This window comes from Erythranthe guttata, chromosome 12 (assembly GCF_056151865.1).
Source record: "Erythranthe guttata isolate IM_541 chromosome 12, IM_541, whole genome shotgun sequence".
NCBI lineage: Eukaryota > Viridiplantae > Streptophyta > Magnoliopsida > Lamiales > Phrymaceae > Erythranthe > Erythranthe guttata.
In genome coordinates this window covers 4310748-4334965 of record NC_142544.1, presented here as the reverse complement: position 1 = coordinate 4334965, position 24218 = coordinate 4310748, and the positions used below count along the sequence as shown (strand labels likewise).

Here is a 24218-nt window from a genome sequence, read left to right as displayed (position 1 = left end):
TTAATTTTGCATAGACCCCATGCATGTGTTGCAAAATAATGCACCAAATCCTCATTTGTTACAAAAAAAACTTGTATAAAATCCCGTCTATAGTTAACGGTGTTAACTTTTAACTGAAAAAAGAATTTTGTGCAAAGTAGAATGAAATACAAGGGTTTTTTTTTTACGTAAGACAAAAAAACACAGGGTAATTTGGCGCAGGTTTATGGAACACGTTGCAAACAACAAAAAACATTAAACAAAGTATTTAATGTAAAATGTAACTTAAGACATACCTTGCAAATTGTAAACTAGAGGAATTGAATAATCTCAACACCAAACACAATTCTTCAAACAACAAACGGAGTTAAACCAATATGCAAACGGAAATTGCTAAGAACAAAACGATGGGAAGGTTCTACATACGGAAGACATAATCCGACATTTGGCTAGAATTTTGTATTTTTGATTTTGTTTTTTGGTAGGGGGAGGGAATGTTTGTTGTCCTCTTTAATTCTTTCACCAACAAATCGTCTCATAATCTAAAAAGCTCCCTTTCATTTTTTTTTCTTCTCTATAATATTTCTTCATAAAAAACAAATAAAGAAAAAGAAAAGAAAAAAAAAAGAAGCACGAGATAGAGAGAGAGGCGCGAGATAGAGAGGGAGAGAGAGAGAAAGATGAAGGGTTAAATATAGGGTGAGAGAAACGTGAAATTAGAGGGAAAAATAAAGTGATATATGAGATTTGTTTTCTTATTAATTGGGCGTGTTTATGTCTATATACTAATTATTTTATTTTATTTATATTATTCTTTTGGGTCAAAAGACTTATGCCTATCTTCATCTAGCAACTATGATCTCTACCTATATAAGTTCAAAATAATGGGTGTCTAACAAATTTCCCCTAATTAGTAAGGGTCCATTAGATGTAACCCCCTTAGTATTACAAATAATAGGGGTAGATCCAAACTCAAATTTGTCATTTTGATAAAAACCCATATTTTTCTAAATTCCATCAGTACCCTCAATCAAATCCCACAAATCACGTTACTTTACCTTTTGAAATGATATCAAATCCCCCACTATTTTCTCGTTAAAACACTATCCCCACAAAATCCACTACCCAATTCTACAACCTCCCAAAAAAAACCAGAAAAATTATACGCCGGGGAAGATAGCACGCTATACGGTGGATCGACGTTTCTGCACTCCGACCTCTCTGGCATTGGTACGTCTTTGCCGCTTGTTGAAACGCCATCACCCATCGATATGTTGATCTTTTTTTACTTAATCGACTGTAATGTTGGTTTAATTGCAGATATTTTCTAAATCGCCCACCGAAATCGAGCCATAAATCTGTGGTGTTGCAACGATCGATGGGCAAGACATCCACCAGAAGTGGTAACCCATGTCAATTTTTTTGTTTAACTGCAACGTGGTAGTCATCTTGTATTGGTATTAATGTAGATCGTTTTGAAAAAAAATTACGTCGTGATATATACATCGTTATTGACTGATGATGTTTGTGTTTGAGGAGGATTCACGTAGTCGCAAGAGGAGGGTTCACGTATTCTGACCAGAGTTGTTTTATATGAGTATCGTAGTTGGTTTACGCAGTAATCGAAATAAATATTTGGTGTGGTCGAATTGATGAAGTTGAAACTGATTGATAGTTGTTTTGTTTGTTTACAGCAGTCGATTTTAATGTATTATGTAGTACATTGAAATGTATTTGGTAGTCTATTTAATCAATTATCGTAATTCGAGGCACATGATGATTTATTATGAACGAATAGGCTTCAACATGTGTTGGTTTTGTTTGTATGTCGAGAATAACGGGTCGCCTCAAGTTCGTAATAATAATGAAGTTGTTGTTTCTGATGATGCTGGAACAGAGGGTGGGGGTGAACTAGTTGGAGCTGTTGATGCCACTGGAAGTGAGGCATTGAATGCAGGCGTTGTGCAGTTATCCGACGAAGAAGTCAATTGCATTCCTGATGATAGCGACGAGGACATAAACTCAATGAATTCAATTGATTCTGATGGTTGTTATTTTCCAAACCCCCTAAGATTTGATATGTTTAATTAATTTTGTGTTTACGATGTAATGGTTCGGTAACTTCAGTTAAGTGTTAAACAGTTGTAATACATTAGTATATTATAATGAATACCGTATGATACTACCATTATCATTTTATTATACTATTATAAGATTATTAATGTACTAGAGTTTTTTAACTCGACATATTGGTTTGATTGTGTTATGATGTGTTTTAAGTATTTTATTGGTTATGTTGGAATTACTTTACGTTGGTTTTGTTCTCAATGTTCTTGTCATTTCAGTTGTATATTGTTTGTAACACAATTTCATACTAATATTATAACCGTAATATACTATCATAGCAGATTAATGTACTATATTAAAATCATTAATATACTATGTGGTTGAAAAATAAAGTTGTGTGTTATATGAAATTTTTATGTATACCAATGTAAAATCATAATTGTGATGAGATTATCTCATCGATTGCAGTAATATGTTATTAATCACATGTTTGTTTTTTGATGTGTCGAAAGTGTTGCAGACAATGTTAACATCAATACGATCCAATGAAAGCTCTGACAACATTTCAAACATCGACATCATGTCCTCGTAGTCAGCCAAAATACATTCACCAATGTCATCCAGCCTATATGTCATGCTTATATCCTATCCATCGAGTTGTGGCCACTTTGAAATAGCAAATGCAACCAATGAACCGCGAGAAAACCCATTCGAACACCTCTTTATAGCAACCAACCCACCTAACCTCAACAAAATCCGTACGAAATTAGCCATCTAAAAAAACCTAAAATCATCAAATGAACTTCAAAATGCAGAATACGAAAAATTGATTAAATAGACTACCAAATACATTTCAATGACAAAAAATTAACATCATCAAATGAACTTAAAAAATGCATAATCCAAATAATCGATTAAAATAGACTATGAAATATATTTCAATGTACTACCGAATACATTAAATTCGATTGCTGTAAACAAACAAAACAACTATCAATCAAGTTCAACTTCATCAACTCGACCACACCAAATATTTATTTCGATTACTGCGTAAACCAACTACGGCACTCATATGAAATAACTCTGGTCAGACTACGTGAACCCTCCTCTTGCGACTACGTGAATCCTACTCCAAGACAAACATCACCAAACAAAAATAACGATGTATATGTGACGACGCAATTTTTTTTAAAAACGATCTACTTTGATACCAATTGAATCAACATATTAACACAAATCTTATAATGGCTAACCACCATAACACAACAACACTTGCACATGAGAGCGACAAAAAAAACGAACAATAACTGTTCATATTCACGTAATGATGAAAACGATGAAAACGCTCAGATCCGAAAATACTACGACGCCGGTGAAAAATTCTTCGTAGCCCGATTGTACACGATTTGATAATGATGATAACGATGAAACCACCAATATACTCACATGATTTTAATCCGTGATTATAGGCAATGTATCAGCAATCCCATATCACGTCGATAAGGAAAAAACTGCCGTCCAAAAATAAAATAGGGGTATTCTAGGGAAATTAAATAATTTATTGTGCAAAGTTGGCATAATTTGGTGTATCTGAAAAAGGAAAAAATCAAATGGATCTGCCTCATTACAAAATCTCAACAAGGGGGTATCCCTAATAAATCCAATTGGTAATTATGTTTGGTATGAATTTCACTTTCCCGCCTTGTACTTTGGTTTGGTATAACTTCACCCAATTCTACTCTTGATTGTATCGATTTATCCCATTGTACTTGAAAAATTGTCTCAACGTGGTCCACATTGTTAGTTGTCAAACATTTAACCTTATCACCGTTTAGTCTAAGCTCTAAAATTACAAAAATATCACCCCTCCCAATTTAAATAATTATTAAAAATATAAAAAAATTCAAGACCACAAGAAATCATAGTCCACGACGGCAGCCATAATTAATTTTTTTTTATAATTATTTAAACTGTGAGGAGTGGTTTTTTTGTAATTTTCAGACTTAGATCAAACGGTGTTAAGGTCAAAGATTTGAAAACTCGGCGAGGACGACATTGAGACAATTTTTCAAGTACAGGGGCCAAATCGATGCAATCGAATGTAGGAGGGGATAAAGTGATATGGAGTCAAAGTAAAGTGGAGAAAGTGGAATTTAGCCTTATGTTTGTATCAGAGTATTAGACGTAACAAAAAGAAAAAATAAAAAAATAAAAAAAAATAAAGTGTTTGTACTAGGAAAGAAGTTCACCGACTTAGGTATTAGTATTATTTTATAAGTAGGATTTATTTCTTTATTTATTTTATTTTTTCTTAATATTTTATATAAGTAGGATTCTTAACCCCCAAAGCAGAACAAAAAAATCCTTCGTTTCTTCTTTCAGCCGTCGCGATGGACGAAAGCAAGGAGAAACTGCCGTACGACGTCGTCGAAATCATCCTCTCTCGACTGCCGTCGAAATCTCTCTTGAGATTCAAATCCGTATGCAAGTCATGGAACTCCACAATCTCCGGCGAAAGATTCGCCGGAGTTCATCTCCGGCAATCCCGACAGAGCTCCGGAAACCAAGACATATTCTTCTGGTGCGAGAACCAAGGCTGGAAATACGAATCCCAAGTAAGGGTCACCAAAATACCTCAACATATAAATACAAAGATGAAACTTGAAAAATTGGAGCACGAACATAAACTCGATCCAAGCGTGTTGTGCTATTGCGACGGCTTAGCTCTTCGTCGATACGGCAAACGTCTCCACAACCAGTACGTGCTGTGCAATCTATCCACCGGGGCCCACGTCGAGTTCTACTGCCCTTACGACGAGATATTATACGACTCGCATCAAACTGTTTACGCAATCTGCTACGATCCGTCCATTAACGACTACAAGGTGATAATTATCGACTCCATGCATTACGCGGTTTACTACTGTCGAGCCATGCGGTGGAGCGAGATTAGAGAAACCCCGGAAGAATTTTCGGGCGGCGGATTGTTAGTTGGCAAAAGCGTCTCTTTGAACGGCGACTTGTATTTTATCGTCGAAACCGTTGAAGATTACGGTTTTAGGATCAAGATAGTCGGGTTCGATTCCGTCAACGACAAGTTCAAGAGATTTCCCGAGCTGACGTATCAAAGAAAAGATAGCTTGTTCATGTACATGACTTGTGTGGGGGGCTATCTTTATTTGTGCTTCAACAACAGCCGTTGTCAGATGATCAAAGTCGGAGGCGGCGGAGAAAAAGAAGAAGAGTGGAATTGGGTCGATTTAAACAGTAGGCCACCGAATTCCGAGCGCGTCGAGTTTGATATGGCTTCCAATGTTCAAGAAGATGAGAATATACTTTGCTTCGCCGTCGACCGCGTTTATGGTATTAAAATGGGTTATCAGCGAATCCCGTATCTGGAAAATCTGTTTATCAGCGAACCAAAACAAGTGACAAGAAAATCATCACCAGTTGTTGATGATTAATTAATCTTCAGAATTAATGTGGTTTTGTTATACATATATAGGATTTTTAATTTAGATTTTTTTTTTATATTTAATTAAATTTAGATGTTAATTTAGATTTCAGCCAATAATTCATTAGGTATTGGTTTTGCTTTTATGCAAACTCAAATTGATATCTTTATGTTTTTTCTCTTCCAAATTAAAAATTTATTTATCTTGCCATTTTATTTTATATATATGATTAATATAATTATATGATATTATAATTCACTAAATTGATCTATTTAAGGCTTGATAATAATATTATCATTATTTATAAAATAACTATTATTTACTACGGACAAAAATTGGAACGAAAAAAATCCAGTTCGGCCTATTTTGGTTTGATTTTTTTTTATTTTGGAATTGGAATATATATTAGGTTCCGATTTTTCAAACTAATGTTAATTCCATTAATTCTTCCGAAAATTATATTTATAATATTAATAGTATATGTATTTTATATCATATGTCCAAAACTTCGATGAACGATTTTCAGTAGTACTTGGAATTAGTTTTTCACTTCTGCGAAAAATTTGGAACTTTTCCAAAAGTGCCAACTTCGATTTGATCATTCCGATTTTCTTCCGTATCATTAACTAAATTAATCAACATAGATATTTTAAATATTAAAAATTAAAAAGTTCTTCTATAATTTAATGAACTTGTATTATTTAATATAATAGAGCCCAAATAACTAAACCTTCATAGTTTTCTACTTTTCTTTGGAAAAAAAAAACTTATGTTACATTAAATTATGTTATGAATTGAACTCTCAAATAAAATTTCAATTTTAATATTCCCCAAACTATATAAAAAGTCAATAAGTGCAAGTCTTGAGGATCAGTTGCTACAATCACAATTTATTTACCTTCCTATTAACATGGCTATTACTATGTTTCTTTTGCCATATAACTCATCCCCCATAATTAACAAAAAATTAATCAAATTTAAAAAAAAAATTACAAAAAATTAAAAAAGATTAAATCACCAAAAAGAAGATGAAGAGAGAGAGAGATTTCGAAGATGAAAGCTCTCAATTTGATCCAAACACAACCTTTGGCACTCGCTCTAAAAATTCTTTCTCCACCACCATTAATAACAATAACAACAACAACAACAACGACGACAGTAATAATATTATCCCGATTCCCAATAATCCCACTAAAAGCACGACAATTATCGAAGACGACGAAAACAACAACAGCAACAACAGCAACAGCAACAACAACAACAATAATAAAGAGCAAGACCGTTTCCTCCCGATAGCCAACGTGGGCCGGATCATGAAAAAGGTCATCCCGGGAAACGGGAAAATCTCGAAAGATGCAAAGGAAACCGTCCAGGAATGCGTGTCGGAGTTTATTAGCTTCGTGACGGGCGAGGCGTCGGAGAAATGCCAGCGCGAGAAGAGGAAGACGATCAACGGCGACGATGTACTATGGGCGATCATGACCCTCGGTTTTGAAGACTACGTCAACCCGCTCAAGCTATACCTCGCAAAGTACCGCGAGATTGAAGGGGAGAAACTCAACGTACCGAAACAACAACGCATGGAACAACAACAACAACAACAACCGATGCAGCACGACCAGCAAAAGACGTATAGTTCGACGAATATGATGTCGCAACAGTCGTTCTCGTCGGGGGATCCGTCTTTCCCGTTGCCTTTCTCTCAAAATTCTTTGCCTCCGCACCATTTCGACCCAAATTGGTAACAAAAAATAAATGAAAATGATTTTGTTAATTTTTTTATTTTTTTTTTAAGTTTTTCTTTTGTTGAGTTATGTAATATAGTCCATAATCGATTCTTTATTTATTTTTTTCCCCATAAATTAAGACATACCAAATTCTTGGCGTATCCTTTAGTTTTTTTTTTTCTTGGTTTAATAACAAACTTAGCAATTTTAGAAGTTTGGTGATATCTACTGGGCCTTTTGGGTCCAAAAGACAATATAATTATTTGATAATACTCTTCTTTCTTTTCTTTTCTTTTTTTTTTTTTTGTTTTTTTTTTTTTTAATTTGAAATATTTTGTTTTGTTGTTTGTAGTTTGTACGAGAAAATATTTTCAGTTGCCCTAATTGGTCATTAGGGCCTGATGATTTTTTTTTTGTAGATTGGCCCATCAAAACTGAAATGCTCTAGTTTATAGTTCATTGTTACCAAATACCAATGTTTTGAAAACCGGACCGGACCGGCCGGTCCGACCGGTTCAACCGCGAACCGGCGCCATGTCCGGTCCGGTTAGAGGTGAAAACCCAAAAAAACCAAAAACCCGGGTCAACTACCCCAAACCCGGTTCGACCGGTAAGAACCGGGAAACCCGGGAACCAATCCAAGAACCGGTTTTTTGCTCAAAAGGACGTGTCATGGTCGGATCTGGTTCGAAAGTGCTCGTGGGTGGCTGAATCTTGTCGGAGAAGGTTGTGGGTGATTAGATCTAGGCGGATTTGGGTCGTATTTTACTCAATCGAAGTGGTGGCTACCATATATATCGATTGAAGAAAAGAAGAGGAATAAGGTGAAAAAGAAAATAAAGAGAAAATTCAAAAAAATTAAAGTGGAGAAAAGAAAGTATATGCGTGAAAATGGAGAGAAGAAATAATAAAAATAGGGAGAAGAAAGAAAGAAAAAGAAAAAGAAAAGAAGAAGGTAAGAAGAGGAGGGGGTGGGAGGCTTCTGCGTGAATGATGAGGAAGAAGAAAGAAGATTGAGAGAGAGAGAGAGAGGATAGAGAAGAGAGGAGTAAAAAATGATTATAAATTCTTTTTATTTTTTAATGGAGTAAATTGGATAATAAAGTGGAAAAAAAAATTGGAAATGAATATAAAAATATTACATTTAAGGTATTAAATAAATAAATAATTATATATATAAAAAAAGTGAAAAACCAGGTCGAACCCCGGTTGAACCGGTCGAACCGTGACCCGGTGGTGCGTCCGGTTCGATGTCCGGTCCGGTTTTCAAAACATTGCCAAATACTATGTCTTTTAGTTATGACGTAATTGCTTTGATTTAATTTGAATGTGTATATTTTATAGGGCAAAGTACAGTTTACACCTCTGAACTATGGGCTTTGTACCAGTTTGCCCCCTTGTACTATAAAACGTCTCAATACCTCTCACTATTTAAATTTTGTTTGTAAATGCTGATGTGGCATTTTGATTTTAAGATTTCTAGCTATTTTTTCCACTTTTGGACATTTTTTTACTACTTTGCCCCTCTATTCAAATATATATATATATATATATATATATATATATATATATATATATATATATATATATATATATATATATATATATATATATATATATATATATATATATATATATATATATATGTGTGTGTGTGTGTGTGTGTAGTAAAACTTTTTTCACTAATTTTTTTTTGCTTATTTTGTCAAGTTTTTTTTATCCATATTTTTGGTGTTTTTTCTCCTCGCATTTCCGCTTTTCTTCTCCTTATTTAACCACTAAAAGGCCACTGTTTTTTTCTTCTAAAATTTATTAAAATGTTGAGTAACAGCTCAAATACACAAAAATCTTGTACTTCGTGGTACAAGACATCTTATAATGCACGAAAATCACCCCAAAAGTTATGCATTTATTTGAGGGCTTAAACAAAAAATGCACAAAATTGAAAAAAGGACAATTAGCAAACATATTGAATCCAAAAATTAAACACAGTTAAGAAAATCATGTAAACTATAAATCCACTTCAATCACAAATTCATAACAATATCGACAAATATGACCCATATTAATTATATAATTATTAAGTTTCTTACAACAAACCCCCAAGGGCAGAGAAGTAATTGCACATTTAAATTAAAGGTGTTAATAATTTAATGGTTGACCATAAACTCGAGGGGGGTATTTGTGACGTTTTGTAGTTCAGGGGGGCAAACTGGTACAACCCTTAAAGTTCAGGGGTGCAAACTGTATTTTGCTCTATTTTATAGGTAAAAATATGTTTTTTGTCCCTTAAGTTTGCACCGAATTCACATTTGGTCCCCTATGTTTACAAAAGCACATTTGGTCCCACTTTTGGTCATTTCCATCAATTTACCGTTAGTCCGTCAGTTACGGAAGTGATGTACACACACTTGATTGTGTTAAACTAATGAAAAATTAACTAAAAAGACTAAAAATATTGAATTTTTGAAACATGAGAGACTAAATGTGTTTTTTTTTGCAAATATGCAGGAACCAAATGTGAAGCCCCTTGTTATTTAACCATTTTGAATGTAGCCCCATTGGATATCTTATATATAAAAGGGGAAAGTACACTTTACCCCCTTGTATTATTTCCTATGTATGTAACACTTACCCCCCTCGTACTATGAAAAATACAATTACCCTCTTATTTTAACGGTCAACATATTTGACTCTTAACGGTGTTAGAAGTATAATAAATTTAATATATTTTTAATAATCCTTACTAAAGGACACATCGTTAAGAGTCAAATAGGTTTACTATTAAAATAAGGGGTAAGTGTATTTTTCATAGTACGAGGGGGTAAGTGTTACGTGGGGCATAGTACAAGGGGTAAAGTGTATTTTGCCCTATATAAAACTACTTGAGGATAATTAATAATAGCATCTTTTGTAATTATTTTTATTTTATTTTATTTTTCTATTAATTTCCTAATTTTTTTTTATCTTTCTTATTTTAAAGGAACAATTTTCTCTAATATTATGGTAACTCGAAACAGGGAAATTCTATGCTACACCTGGTGAATATAACCAGGCACCATAATTAATAAGATTCTCACTACGGGTTCAGTTATGGCCCAATGGGTTTTAGAATTATAATTATAAAATAAATAAAAAAAGGACACATGTCAAGAAAAGAGCCACCCGGTGAAAATCACCGGGTGTAGCATCGTATTCCCCCTCGAAACAACTCTAATGACGTTTTTTTAACTGTTTTTGTTCTTCTCTTTTCTCTACAAATTTTCTAATTTTTTTTCTTCCTTATCTTCATCGAACGATTTTCTCTACTAATTTTCTAATTAATTTTTCTCTTCCTTATCTCAATGGAACGGTTGGCCGATTTCTTTGTTAATGACATCTTTTTAATTATCAATTTATCTTATGCTTAATAAATTTTATTATATTAGTTTTAATATATTTGTTATTGTCGTGCATTAAATTAACATTTTTTTCACTTTAAAAATAGGGTAAATTACACACACCCCCTGATGTATGCTTAAATAACTGTAAGGTCCCTGTGGTATCGATAATTACACTCAACCCCCTGAAACGTAGTCAGAAACTCTAATGGGATAATGAATTGGATACGTTATTCCGATAGGGTTCTAACAGACTATTGGTTTCAGAAAGTGGTGGAGACAACAAAGAGCTATGGGTGATTTAAGAAATGTTCGGGAATGTTCGGGGAGCCATGTCACCCCATAGCTCTTTGTTGTCTTCACCACATTCTGAAACCAATAGTCCGTTAGAACCCTATCGGAATAACGTATCCAATTCATTATCCCATTAGAGTTTCTGACTACGTTTCAGGGGGCTAAGTGTAATTATCGATACCACAGGGACCTTACAGTTATTTAAGCATACCTCAGGGGGGTGTGTGTAATTTACCCTTAAAAATATTATCACGTGCCGCACGGAGAATAATACTACTTAAATATATTATAGGGTAAATTACACACACCCCCTGAGGTATGCTTAAATAACTGTAAGGTCCCTGTGGTATCGATAATTACACTTAGCCCCCTGAAACGTAGTCAGAAACTCTAATGGGATAATGAATTGGATACGTTATTCCGATAGGGTTCTAACGGACTATTGGTTTCAGAAAGTGGTGGAGACAACAAAGAGCTATGGGTAATTTAAGAAATGTTCGGGAATGTTCGGGGAGCCATGTCACCCCATAGCTCTTTGTTGTCTTCACCACATTCTGAAACCAATAGTCCGTTAGAACCCTATCGGAATAACGTATCCAATTCATTATCCCATTAGAGTTTCTGACTACGTTTCAGGGGGCTAAGTGTAATTATCGATACCACAGGGACCTTACAGTTATTTAAGCATACCTCAGGGGGGTGTGTGTAATTTACCCTTAAAAATATTATCACGTGCCGCACGGAGAATAATACTACTTAAATATATTATAGGGTAAATTACACACACCCCCTGAGGTATGCTTAAATAACTGTAAGGTCCCTGTGGTATCGATAATTATACTTAGCCCCCTGAAACGTAGTCAGAAACTCTAATGGGATAATGAATTGGATACGTTATTCCGATAGGGTTCTAACGGACTATTGGTTTCAGAAAGTGGTGGAGACAACAAAGAGCTATGGGTAATTTAAGAAATGTTCGGGAATGTTCGGGGAGCCATGTCACCCCATAGCTCTTTGTTGTCTTCACCACATTCTGAAACCAATAGTCCGTTAGAACCCTATCGGAATAACGTATCCAATTCATTATCCCATTAGAGTTTCTGACTACGTTTCAGGGGGCTAAGTGTAATTATCGATACCACATGGACCTTACAGTTATTTAAGCATACCTCAGGGGGGTGTGTGTAATTTACCCTTAAAAATATTATCACGTGCCGCACGGAGAATAATACTACTTCAATATATTATAGGGTAAATTACACACACCCCCTGAGGTATGCTTAAATAACTGTAAGGTCCCTGTGGTATCGATAATTACACTTAGCCCCCTGAAATGTAGTCAGAAACTCTAATGGGATAATGAATTGGATACGTTATTCCGATAGGGTTCTAACGGACTATTGGTTTCAGAAAGTGGTGGAGACAACAAAGAGCTATGGGTAATTTAAGAAATGTTCGGGAATGTTCGGGGAGCCATGTCACCCCATAGCTCTTTGTTGTCTTCACCACTTTCTGAAACCAGTAGTCCGTTAGAACCCTATCGGAATAACGTATCCAATTCATTATCCCATTAGAGTTTCTGACTACGTTTCAGGGGGCTAAGTGTAATTATCGATACCACAGGGACCTTACAGTTATTTAAGCATACCTCAGGGGGGTGTGTGTAATTTACCCTATATTATATATAGGCACATAGTCATCTTATAGTTGTGAAAGCGTAACCCCCGTTAAATATTCCCTTAGAAATAGCATTGAATGTTCGTATCTCACTCGTCTTGTAACCTTACACCTGATGAAATACACTTTGTATTTTTTAAAGAGTAGAACTACACATTATAATAACACACACATATGTATATGTGTTAAGTGGATAAATATTTATATAATTATATAGATCTACAGTTTAAAACCACATAATATATTGCACCAGGTGTAGGATTTCATAAGCCGTATCTCACTCGCCGAACGCCTTTTTGTGTTAAGAAACGCCTCCACCCCTTTATTTCTTAATAACACTCCATGGTATGAACGTAAATAAGAAAAAAAAAATAGGAGGGGATCATAGATATTTACATTTCTCTGTTAATGGAATTTGCAGAAGCTACCCCGTTTAAAATCAGAAGGAGGTCATGTGTCTATATTGATACTCAGCAGGGGTGGACCCATATATTTTTTTGTGGGAGGAGCTCGAATATGGGGTGATTTAAAAAAAGATAAAAAACTTTTTTTTTTCCAGACTAAAAGTGCATAAAAATAAACTTTGGAGTACATGGGCGAAATTACATAAACTAATAAATACATACTAAAGAATACATGCAAAATAGTGAAATCATAAGGGAGTTAAGTGCAATAATTAAAACTTTTCTTTATAATATGGAGTTGTATGTAAGATTTTGAGGATTAAAGAATGCTTGAACCCATGACAAGGTGTAAAAAATTCTCATCGAACTCGGCATTAATTGTGATCGAGTCTCAATCATAAAACGAATTTTGTCTTAATACGTTATTTGATTTTAATCTATGTATATACAAACTCTTTTTTTTTTACTTGCACCAAAAGGCGAAATCCCTCGCCCCCAGGGCCCCCATCCCTTGGCCTGACAAGGATTGATGGAGGAATGTAAATCATGGTAACTCAACGGCCCGTTAAGGTAGCGGACCCGGACCTGGTGCCCACAAGGAACCAACTCTTTTTTTTTTTTTACTTAATGTGACCTAATCGAGTTCGAGGCGAGTTTATAATCCTGCGAAACGAAAATATAATATCATTGATTGAGATATTAATTTTTTTTAATTAATATATTGAGATATTTTAAGACATTAAATTTGGGAGAAAACATGCATAAATAAAAAAATAAATTCAAAAGCAATATTAATATTAATAATGGTTTAGAAAACATGGACCCTTTAATTAAGTTCCACAAAATGCGGATGGTGACTTTGCTAGTAGAATTGGGGCAGCTCGCATATGCACACGCGGCCTTTGTTTCAAAATTCTGCAACAAAATTCACAATGGCACGAGGGAGGCCACGTGGGTATGTAGGGTTTTTAATTATATTCTACTTTCCTTGCTGTTTTTAATTTGACCCCAATAATTATTCTCGACTCTCATCAATCAACGTCTCGTTTGGTTGTCAAGATAACACAAAATTAAATAACCTAGTGAAAATTCAATTATTTAATCAAACCCACACATCGAATAAAAAACTCTTCTGTAAGCCAAGATAAGCTTTAATAACATAATATTTACTGGTCGACCAGACAAGTTATTGGGTTTGAGGTTACCAAATATCAAATATTTTTTTTATTATTTAGCTAATAATGACTAATCTCCCAAGTCAAATGGTCAAGACAAGGTAGCCCGTTGGTAAGCACATTGCACCTAGAACTACAGTAGAACATCGATAAATTAATACTCTTATTTAAATAATACTTTCTCCATGTCCCGACTCGATAAAAATATAGTAAATTATTAGTTCGATAATTTAATATTTTGCTAAAGTAATAGATTTTTGTTAGTAGGTTCACTACTCCAAAAAAAAAATCTTTTGAGGACAACACCTAACTTTTCACATAGTTAGGCAAAAAGTGTTGTCACTGTGCTTGTCATTAACGGGTGTCCCTAATGCTCTATAGTAACAATAAATAAGGATTAAGTGACAGCAAAAAGAGCTATTAGTGACAATAAAAAGGATGTTGTCACTTAATGTGTACACTAAGTGACAACTTTTGCATTTATCACAATTGGGGTGTCGCTAATGCAACTTTTTCTTGTAGTACATGGACTCGAGACACCAGGAGGGTAATTGGGAAACCAATAATTATCCTTATTTTTAAAAGAAAAAAACAAATCACCCAACCAAACGAGCTCCGATTATTTCAAATAATATATAATGTCGTCTCGTAGTTGTCCGTGGGGGTGGGGTGGGGGGGGGGGGGGGGGGGGGGGGGGGGTCCTTTGAAATTAATTGTGATGCATGCATTTGTATCAACAAAATAAGACACCCCCTTGTGAAAATTTGATCTTGTGTGTCTCTTCACAAATTGAAAATAAAAGAAAAAATTATGAGTTGGCTGCAGTTGGATGATGTGTCGTAATTGAAATTAATTAGCAAATAGATGTATTGTCATTTGTTTTGTCGTTTAATAATTGTGCAAGTTGCAAAATTTAAGTTAGCAACTTTGCCAATTGATGTATGCATTATGGTATGTGTGGGCCGTGTGGCCTTAACCATATATGTTTTATAAGCTCAAGTTGGTATCACTACCAAAACCGGCCTATCGTAAACGGCGTCTCAATATAGAACGCAGAAAACCGTTTCTCTTATCGTTCAATCATTATATTAAAAAAAAATATTATACTAATTTTTATTTTACTAAACTGATCAATTTTGTCCAAGATTCAATTTAAATGCAATTTGAGTCGATTTACTCATTTGATTTTTTTGTGAGAGAGCTATGCAAAGTTTCGCACAATACGCACTTCCCCCAATGTTGATGTGCTCCGTCGATAACATTTTTAGTGTGAGTGTGTGTGTTTGTTTTTGTGTCTGTGTCCATTTTTACATCTGAAATATAGGAGTTTGTGTGTGAAACGTGTTCATTTATGCATGTTTTGTGTGTGAATGTGTGCATGCATTTTCGACCTTTGTGTATAAAATGTATGTTTTCTGTCAATATGAGTAACTTTATTTTTTCTAAAAATATTATTAACGAATTAAATGATGAAATTGAGAGTAAAATAGCCATTACATACAAAATAGACTAGTTAAAAGGTTTTATAGCAAATAAAAATACAAAAGTGATGGACTTTAATTAGTAAAAAAAATATGTTTTTTTTTTCTTCTAGTTATTGTCCATTCTTAAAGACTTATAGCTAAATTTGGCATAAATGTAATAGGACAAAGTAAGGGCCACTTATGAACTATAACATCAAAGACATGAAATCCCACCTATTACAAAAACAAACCATTAAGAATTAGGAAGTAAACAATTCTTTATACTAAAAGTGGACCCTTTGGACAAAAGGAAATAGGGAAATTGATTGATTATTTGTTTTTTTTCTCAATTTTTGTTTGTATCACCTATATCTAGAAGTGGACCAATTTTCCATTAAGTTGTATGAGCAACAAAATATGTGTATGGTGGTTCAATTGTCGAGTTCGATAATCACATTTCAACCATCGATAGTATTCATGCCCTACAACTTCTATTGTAAAGATAAATTACATGACAGGTTGGTCGAGTAGAATCATCAGATATTCACACAAGTTGAAGAGAAATGAAATCCCATTTCATTTTTGTTAGATTTATTTTGTGCAAATATTAGTTATATGCGTCAGATTCAGTTTCGTTACTGTTGCGTAAAGTGTTGTAACAATTCGTAGAAACAAAATTAAAAGAAACGCAAATTAATTAATGTGGTTCAGATACAATTGTACCCTACATCGACTGACAAGTATCTGCGAAAATGAATTTTCGCTATCTTAGTTTTACAAGCACAATAATATAAAGGACTTACACAATAAACTAAAGACTCCATCTTTATCTTGACGACCTTCTTGTGCAATACTCAAAACTAGTGACTTCGATTATAACAGGCTTCGATCCTCTTCGCACGGTTGAACTCTCTTCAACGCTGAATCCCTTCAGTCGGCGGATTGATCTCCTCTCCAGATCTTTTAAGCCACTCTCCGAAAGAAACCAACCAATTGTCTTTTTCTGTAAAAGAAGCAAACTTGTGATAACTCTTGAAACTTGATGTCTCTCCACAAAGCCTTGAACCCGATATATTCTCAATGAAAGTTACGTTTTTCACACTGGAGCAATAAAAACGAGAGCAAAAAATATTTTCCATTAAATTGGATGAGCAACAAATATGTCTATGTTCGTTCAATGTTGAGTTACATAATCACAGTTCAACCATAGGTAGTATGCGCCATACAAGGTTTATTGTAAAGATAACATAACATGTTGGTCGAGTAAAATTGAGTACTCAGTTTTTCATTTTGAATTAGACTGACCAAATATTCGAGTCGTGCAGTTCGATCGATCGATCGGGTCCGATTTTGATAGGCGACGGATAAAATGAATGGTAGCTAGTTTTCATGATTCGAGAGTAAGTAGATATAAAATATAAATGTTTATAATTGTACATAATTTAAGAAGCTATCTATAATACAGGGGGAAAAGATAATACCAGAATAAATTTATCATAAGCAACATGTTGAGTCGTCGAAGACTCGAATCCAACAATCAAATCATATTATATTTATTTTTGCCGAATCTTGTATAGCTTTTTCGTTACCTTGGCGTATACAAAAAACACAAATCTTGTTGCACCAGTCATATATATAGACTATACACATACACATTATGAAGAACATAAATGACCCACACCATAATTCATAAAAAAAAAAAATAATAATAAATAAAAATAAAAAAAATTGTTGACTAGAACTAGTTCAAGTCCATGTAATAAAAATTAATTTTCCCAGATATTGTTTAATTTTGTCTGAAAATCATGACAAAATTTTGTAGTCCTTAAGTCATTTGTCCCCTAAAAGTCAGAAATTGAACTTCTTACAATAAATTATATGCATCTTACAATAAATTATATGCATCAGCTCATATCTGTGAGTGGACCACTGCCTTAGATTTGCTCAACATATATAGAAGTTAGCATCTTTTAAATGTTGGGGAAATTGTATTATATTTGTAAATTGGAATGTTATATAACCAAAAGTATATTAAAATTTATAGCTGGTGGAGTAAAAGAGTGCGGTGTCATTAGTCTTTCTTATTATATCTCTTCTTGATCGATCGAGTTGGTCAAATATGGTTAATCTAGTGTGGTTTATATTTTCCATACCTTTTGCGAGCTGATCTACGAGCGGCTGCAGGTTTTATCGTCTATTGAAAAAAAAAAAGATAAATTTTATTTGTCACGTCAATCAGCAATAAAAATCTTTTTTCCTATAAGTTAATTAAAAAAATTACCATCAATGGTAAAAATATAGTGAAGGCTTACTCGTAATCAAAATTAAAATTGTAAGAGCAACTCTATTCAAGAATTTCAAATCCGAGTTTCCTACGAAACACTACTACAATTTCAAAAATAATCAAAAGTAGGAAAAAAATATGCATTTCTGAGCGCTTAAACGACGTCAAATTATGAATATCCAAATTCAGAAATGCTTGGCACGCATCAATTGCAAAGATGAGATTATAACAGTCATAAAATTTGCTTATAAGCCTAGTCAAGGTATTTTTAACAATTTTAAATTGGAAAACATACGGTTTTCATTCCTCTAGTTTGCATTGATTTCACATTCGGTCATCTATGTCTATAAAAAACACATTTGGTCTGTCATGTTTAAAAAAGTCAACATTTTTAGTCATTTTCGCCAGTTTTCTGTTAAAACTAGTGGAATCAACCGTGTGCGCATCATTGCCTTAACTGACGGAAATGACCTAAATGATTATATTATTGAAACATGAGGGACCAAATGTATTTTTTGAGAACATGAAGGACAAGATATGGAATTAGTGCAAACATAAGGGATGAAAAGTGTCATTTTCCGTTTTTTTTCATTTGAAGTGAGTAGGGGTGAAAGTCGGATGGATCGGATCGGAATTAGCCTTTTCGGAAAATTTCCAAAAAGTTTCGGAAGTACAAAATCAATTCCAATTCCAATTCCAAAATTTTCGGAATCTAAAAATTCATTCCAATTCCAAAAGGCCCGGAAATTTCGGAATTTCGGAAAAAAATCGGAAGTCACATAAGCTTAAAAATTTCAAAACTTAGTGAAAATTTTCTAAAATGTTCATAATTTTCCAAAAATAAGAACATCCATGTCGATAAAAGTAAAACTAAAAACTACTAAATTTCAGTTCAAAAAATAAATAAAAATAATCACAAAATAAATTTTCTAACAACAATTCATTATGTGAAAATCCTTAAAGAAAATTTATAGGTGTATTTTACGGAAAAATAAATATTATATAATATTTATTATTTATAGGTGTATTTTCGGAAAAAAAATCGGAATTTTTCGGAATTAATTTCGGAAATCAAATCGGATCGGAAATCGGAAATTTCAAATTTATTTTATATAATTCCAATTCCAATCCAAAAAAATCGGAAAAATTCGGAAATCGGAATTTCGGAAGTCGGAATGAAAAAAGTTGTTCCAAAATCGGAACTTTTCGGATCGGAATCGGTGAAAACTGGAATTTCCGTTCCAACTTGCACCCCTAGAAGTGAGGGACTTCTGTTAAAACCAAAAATATACTTCTCCTTATTGCTAAGTATTTTCAATGTCTCTAGTGATATGTAGATGTTTATTAGTTATATATAAAGAGACACAACATGCACCACTATAATACATAGACATATTTTAATTTAAATTAGGATAAATTACACCCACACCCTTGAGGTATGCTTAAGTAACTTTAAGGTCCCTGTGATATCAATAATTACACTCACCCCCTGAAACATAGTTAGAAACACTAATGGGATAACTCATTGGATACGTTATTCCGATAGAGTTCTAATGGACTATTACTTTTAGCTAGTGGTAGAGACAACGAACGTAGAGTTATGAGGTGACATGGCTCCTCCAACATTTCTTAAATCACGCATAGCTCTTTGTTGTCTCTACCACTTCCGGAAACTAATAGTCCGATAAAACTCTATCGGAATAACGTAGCCAATGCATTATCCCAGTAGAGGTTTTAACTATGATTCAGGGGGTTAAGTGTAATTATTGATACAACAGGGACCTTAAATTTATTTTAGCATACCTCAGGGGTGTACGTGTAATTAACCCTTTAAATTATTACCTTCAAATTAAATACTTCATTTGAAATATAGCTTAAATGATTCTGCATAGGTATCTAAGACAACCGTATCTTTTGAAGTGATAGAAGTAGTATCGAGTGATCTCCACTAAGTTTTGGATTGATTCATAATGGATCCACTTGTGAATCAAACTAAATTTTCAAGAATCCAACATGGATCCAAATTTGATTCGCAGTCGACTTACCTCTTTTCTCGTGTATATATATAACTTTTCTAAAACTTTTGCAAACACAACCTTAATATATTTCTTAAGGACAACTTTGATTTTTTGCCGATTTAACTCATAACGGAGACCGTTCTAACACATTCATACATCGGTTTAAGCTATTTTCTCCAATGTAACACATTTTTGATCGATTTCACTCGTTTTGGTTTGTTGATTCATTTAAAAACAATAAGGTCAAAACTGTTGGGAAAATTGGTTAAAAATTGAGTCATGAACATTTTTTTATCGATACGGTCTAAATTGAGTATATAAATGAATTTTGGATTAGAACCAATTTTGTGGTGAATGAAAAATTTACTAGTCCAAAATATAAGGAAAGTGGGATCACGGTGGATTAATGTAGATGGGCTTGAATCATTCACTCATCACATTTATTCGGCTCAACTCAAAATGGTGCAACCATTCAACCAAAATGTACCTTTTGCTTCAAAGGACACTACTTTTCCAGCCTTATAAATAGACCCTAACTTTCCCAAAATTCCTCACTTCAAATCCAAAATAAGCCTACTGCATATTAAGCCTACCCTTCACAGATTCTCTCGAAAAGTTCTACACAAAGTACAGTTCGTCGTACTTGGGATTGGAGTGCTCCTATTCCAAGCCTTGCCGTTGTATCTTGGGAGACGATTTCCATTTAATCCGTTAGCACCGTTGCGGGGAAATTTCGTCTTAAGGACAGAGTCAACTCACCTCGGCAAATTTACGTTCATAGCAGATTATTTCCAACAAAAACTGTGTTAAATGTTTGCAAAACCGGTTAAAACGGACAAAAGTATTTAAAGTAATTCAAATTGAAAAATCAATCTAAATCATGTAAAAACACAAAAAATTAAATACAAGTTATATAAGAGAAAATTAATAAGTTGGAGAGGGCACGGGCGGCACTAGGGGGCGTTCGTTTCGCATTAGCTCGTGGTTGGCAGCAGGTAATTCTCGAAGGCGATAACGCACAAATCATTTTGGCAATCCAACGTAAAGTGGTTGACCCTCATCTTCCATTTGGGGCGATAATCACTTCTCTACTTGACTTTTCTAGCTCTTTTACTATCTTTTCTTGCTCCTTTATCGGATATTGATACTCTGGAAGCTCTTGATCTTCCTGCCGATTTGGCGACAATAATATAAACTGCTCTTTGTTTTTCAAAAAAAAAAATATAAAAGAAAATTAAAAATCAGAACAAAAAATAATAGAAAAGAAATCAGTTAAAATAATGTGATGTAGGCACACACTGGATTAAATACCTTTCGATTGGTCAAAATTATGTTAAATTGGTCTAAAATATGTAAATGAGTGATCCCAAACGACGTAAGTCAGGTCAAAGTCAGGTCTTATTGGGCTAGTGTTGACCAGAGTCAGCTTAAACATGTAAATTTCACTTGGTTGGATTTAACTTAAGTTTACTAATTTTAGGGTTCATCAATCTAGTACATCACATAAATAAATTTAGGACTTTTTTTCGATAAAGCCAGAAAACAGGGGAAAAAAATAGAATTTTTTTTTCATTAATTTAGATTTAGGTGGGTTAGATGCTGTCTTCGAAAAAAAAATTATGACCAATTTTTTACAAAACCAGAAAATAGGAATGGAAAAAAGAAAAAAACTATTACGACATTTCTTGCATTAATTTGAGATTTGAGTGGGCTAAATAATAAAATTTGGATGCTAAATAAATATGTATAGGTATTATATGAAGGTTTGCAATTGAGGGGGGATCGAATCGATCGTTGCCCAAGGGTGGACTCGTGCATACTGATTCTACTGTTCTTCTACATAAGAACTATATATTTTCCTCTTTATGTTTTGCATAAATGTATTTTGACATTTTGCTCTGTTTATTATCTATTTTATAGTATCTTTTGAACTAAAATAATAAATAAATATAATTAAAAGGCAGAAAAATAAGATTAAATTACACTAAATAAAAATCAACAAAATCCCAAAAAAAATTGCTGTTCAATTTATGTACAAACGAGAATAGTACACTAGAAATTTCAAAAGAAGACAAAACAAACTAAGAAATTTAAAAAAAATGAAAAAAAAATCATCATGTTTTTATTGAAGGAAAAAAAAAAAAAAAAAAAACCAAGGTAACCCATGATAATTTATTTAACAAAAAAAAAAAAAAAAAAGAAAAAAACGAAAAAAAAGAAAAAGACAAACCAAGAAACACTAATAATTAATATTTTAAGGTTGTGTTTGTTTGTTGGAGGAAAGCCAGTGGACAAAGTTTTGGAGGGTAGTGGTGTCTGCCCTGTAATGGTTTTGTGTGAATTCTTGCAAATCCAACCATGTGAAATCTGGATACACCCTTTCCTCCATTTCTTCTTTCTTCATAATTACATTTATATCCTTTCTTTTTTGTGGTGGTGGGGGCCTCACTATTTTGTCGTCTTTCGGGTTCACAAAAAACACAATTGATCTCCTCACTCTCTCTTTGTTCACCACTGCTCTGTGCAAACAACTCTTATACCTTCCATTCGATAATGCCTACACACACACACACACTTAATTACTATATATACAATAAGATTAATTGAAAAATGTGTGTAGTAAATAGACTGATCGACTGTGACGGAACCAGAATTTTATCTTTCTGAAGACCAATAAATAATACTAAAGAAATAATAATAAATTTCTAGATTTTTTAGAAACAATGGGGGCCATGACCCCCTCTTGCCCTATGCTGTCGAATAAATAGCCAAAAAAAGTAGAAGTAGAAAAAGGTGGATATGTTGTCCCATCTTTGTTTTACCTATTGAACTCATTATTAATGCTTCACCTCATCAAAATTGTTTTTTTCTGGTTGAACTCATGTGTTTAATCATTCAATCACCAAAGATATTTTTAATTTTTTTAAGGGAAATAATAATAATAATAATAATGCATACATACCATGAAATTATGTTAATTAATATACAATAATAACCTTTGAATATAGAGAAAAAAAAAAGAAATGGATATATAGTGAAAAAAATTTATACCATGAATGTGTCTCCAATGTTGACAACAAATGCGTCGCGACGAGGTTTAATTGCTCGCCATTTGTTGTCCGAAAAGATTTCGAGCCCTCCAACTTGATCTTGATGGAGTATAGTCAACGAGTTAGGGTCGGAGTGAGGTCCGGTGCCAAAGGTGAGGCCCGCGTTTCTACAAGGTGGATAGTTATTCCCCCTCATTACAGATCTACCGTCTTCGAAAAACTTGCAATAGTACAACCGATCGACGCCTAAGCTTATCGCCAAGAGTTCCAATATTACTTGCGACAAATTATTCATTGCTTCACAATATTTTTGATAAACATACCTAAAGAACAAGAAAAAGATTTTTTTTTTATTATTATCATGCAATATCAATCAAGAAAATTGGGGTAATATATATATATAGTAACTTCATTAATTCTTGTATTAGTGTATATGAAAATGGTGAAATGTAAATTATGTATAATGCAATATATATATATATATATATATATATATATATATATATATATATATATATATATATATATATATATATATATATATATATATATATATATATCTCACCCTGATTCTTCAAATTCTTGCCCTAGAGAAGATTTGATGTAGTTAACCACATCAAGCTGCGGTTCGTTTGCGTGCTCGTAAGTGAAGGAGAGCGTCTCCTTCCACGGTAGCTTGGAAGAAAACCGATCGGCGTGGGCGCCCGAATAGCCGTAAAGACAGCCTGGTTTTCTCTTCACACTAAGTTTCTTGCTCAAGGGGAGGTTGAAGAATGCGTCCATCTCGTCATGCACCGCGCTAACTAGAGCTCCGTCGACGCCGTGGTTGATGACTTGGAAGAAACCGTGGTTCAAGCACGCCGCCCTAATTTGGGCGGCGGCTCGATCGGTCGATTCTTGATCGCCGTTTAAGAAGCCGTTTAAGTCCACCGGTGGATCGGTGAGCTCGTCTTGAGCTGCGTAGGCTAAGTCCTCGTTAGGCCAAAGGAATTGTGTGGGGAGATTTTGTTGTTTTTCGAGGAGGTTCGTGTCGAAGAGTAGAACGCCATTGTTATTATTATTACTATTACTATTATTATTATCTCTATTTTTTTTGAGGAGTTCAAGTGGGGGACAAAGAAGGAGAGTTGAGGTACTTGAGTCCATGAGGGATTTGTACATATGTTGTTTGTTTGAAGGATTTGTGACTTGAAAAGAGAGGGTATTTATAGTGCCAAAATTGAAAGTGTTAGTGGGGTTTGTGAG

At 33.8% G+C, this 24218-nt stretch overlaps 3 protein-coding genes across 3 annotated transcripts; 2 read left to right on the top strand and 1 right to left on the bottom strand.

The window, feature by feature from the left end:
- The first annotated feature begins 4277 nt into the window (after nucleotides 1–4277).
- Nucleotides 4278–5607, top strand: LOC148766270 (F-box protein At3g22700-like). Its single transcript, XM_088826972.1, has one exon. It carries the CDS (start codon nucleotides 4437–4439, stop codon nucleotides 5508–5510), a length of 1074 nt encoding a protein of 357 aa, XP_088683098.1. The 5' UTR covers nucleotides 4278–4436; the 3' UTR covers nucleotides 5511–5607.
- Nucleotides 5608–6476: 869 nt separating this feature from the next.
- Nucleotides 6477–7503, top strand: LOC105965650 (uncharacterized). The gene has a single exon (XM_012990216.2). The coding sequence runs from the start codon at nucleotides 6530–6532 to the stop codon at nucleotides 7244–7246; it is 717 nt and encodes a 238-aa protein (XP_012845670.2). The 5' UTR covers nucleotides 6477–6529; the 3' UTR covers nucleotides 7247–7503.
- A 14428-nt stretch (nucleotides 7504–21931) lies between these two features.
- Nucleotides 21932–24208, bottom strand: LOC105959881 (gibberellin 20 oxidase 2). Its single transcript, XM_012984044.2, has 3 exons — nucleotides 23539–24208; nucleotides 22975–23296; nucleotides 21932–22480 (listed from the first exon to the last, which is right to left on the bottom strand). The coding sequence occupies exons 1-3, from the start codon at nucleotides 24132–24134 to the stop codon at nucleotides 22178–22180; spliced, it is 1221 nt and encodes a 406-aa protein (XP_012839498.2). The 5' UTR covers nucleotides 24135–24208; the 3' UTR covers nucleotides 21932–22177.
- Nucleotides 24209–24218: the final 10 nt, after the last annotated feature.

Bases quoted from the DNA above. Each gene is read 5' to 3' on its own strand.
- LOC148766270 (XM_088826972.1), top strand. From the start codon at position 4,437: ATGGACGAAAGCAAGGAGAAACTGCCGTACGACGTCGTCGAAATCATC.
- LOC105965650 (XM_012990216.2), top strand. From the start codon at position 6,530: ATGAAGAGAGAGAGAGATTTCGAAGATGAAAGCTCTCAATTTGATCCA.
- LOC105959881 (XM_012984044.2), bottom strand. From the start codon at position 24,134: ATGTACAAATCCCTCATGGACTCAAGTACCTCAACTCTCCTTCTTTGT. The intron at 23,297-23,538 runs GTGAGATATATA...CTTGTTCTTTAG, and splicing joins CAAGAATTTGAAGAATCAGG to GTATGTTTATCAAAAATATT. The intron at 22,481-22,974 runs GTATAAATTTTT...GTGTGTGTGTAG, and splicing joins ACATTGGAGACACATTCATG to GCATTATCGAATGGAAGGTA.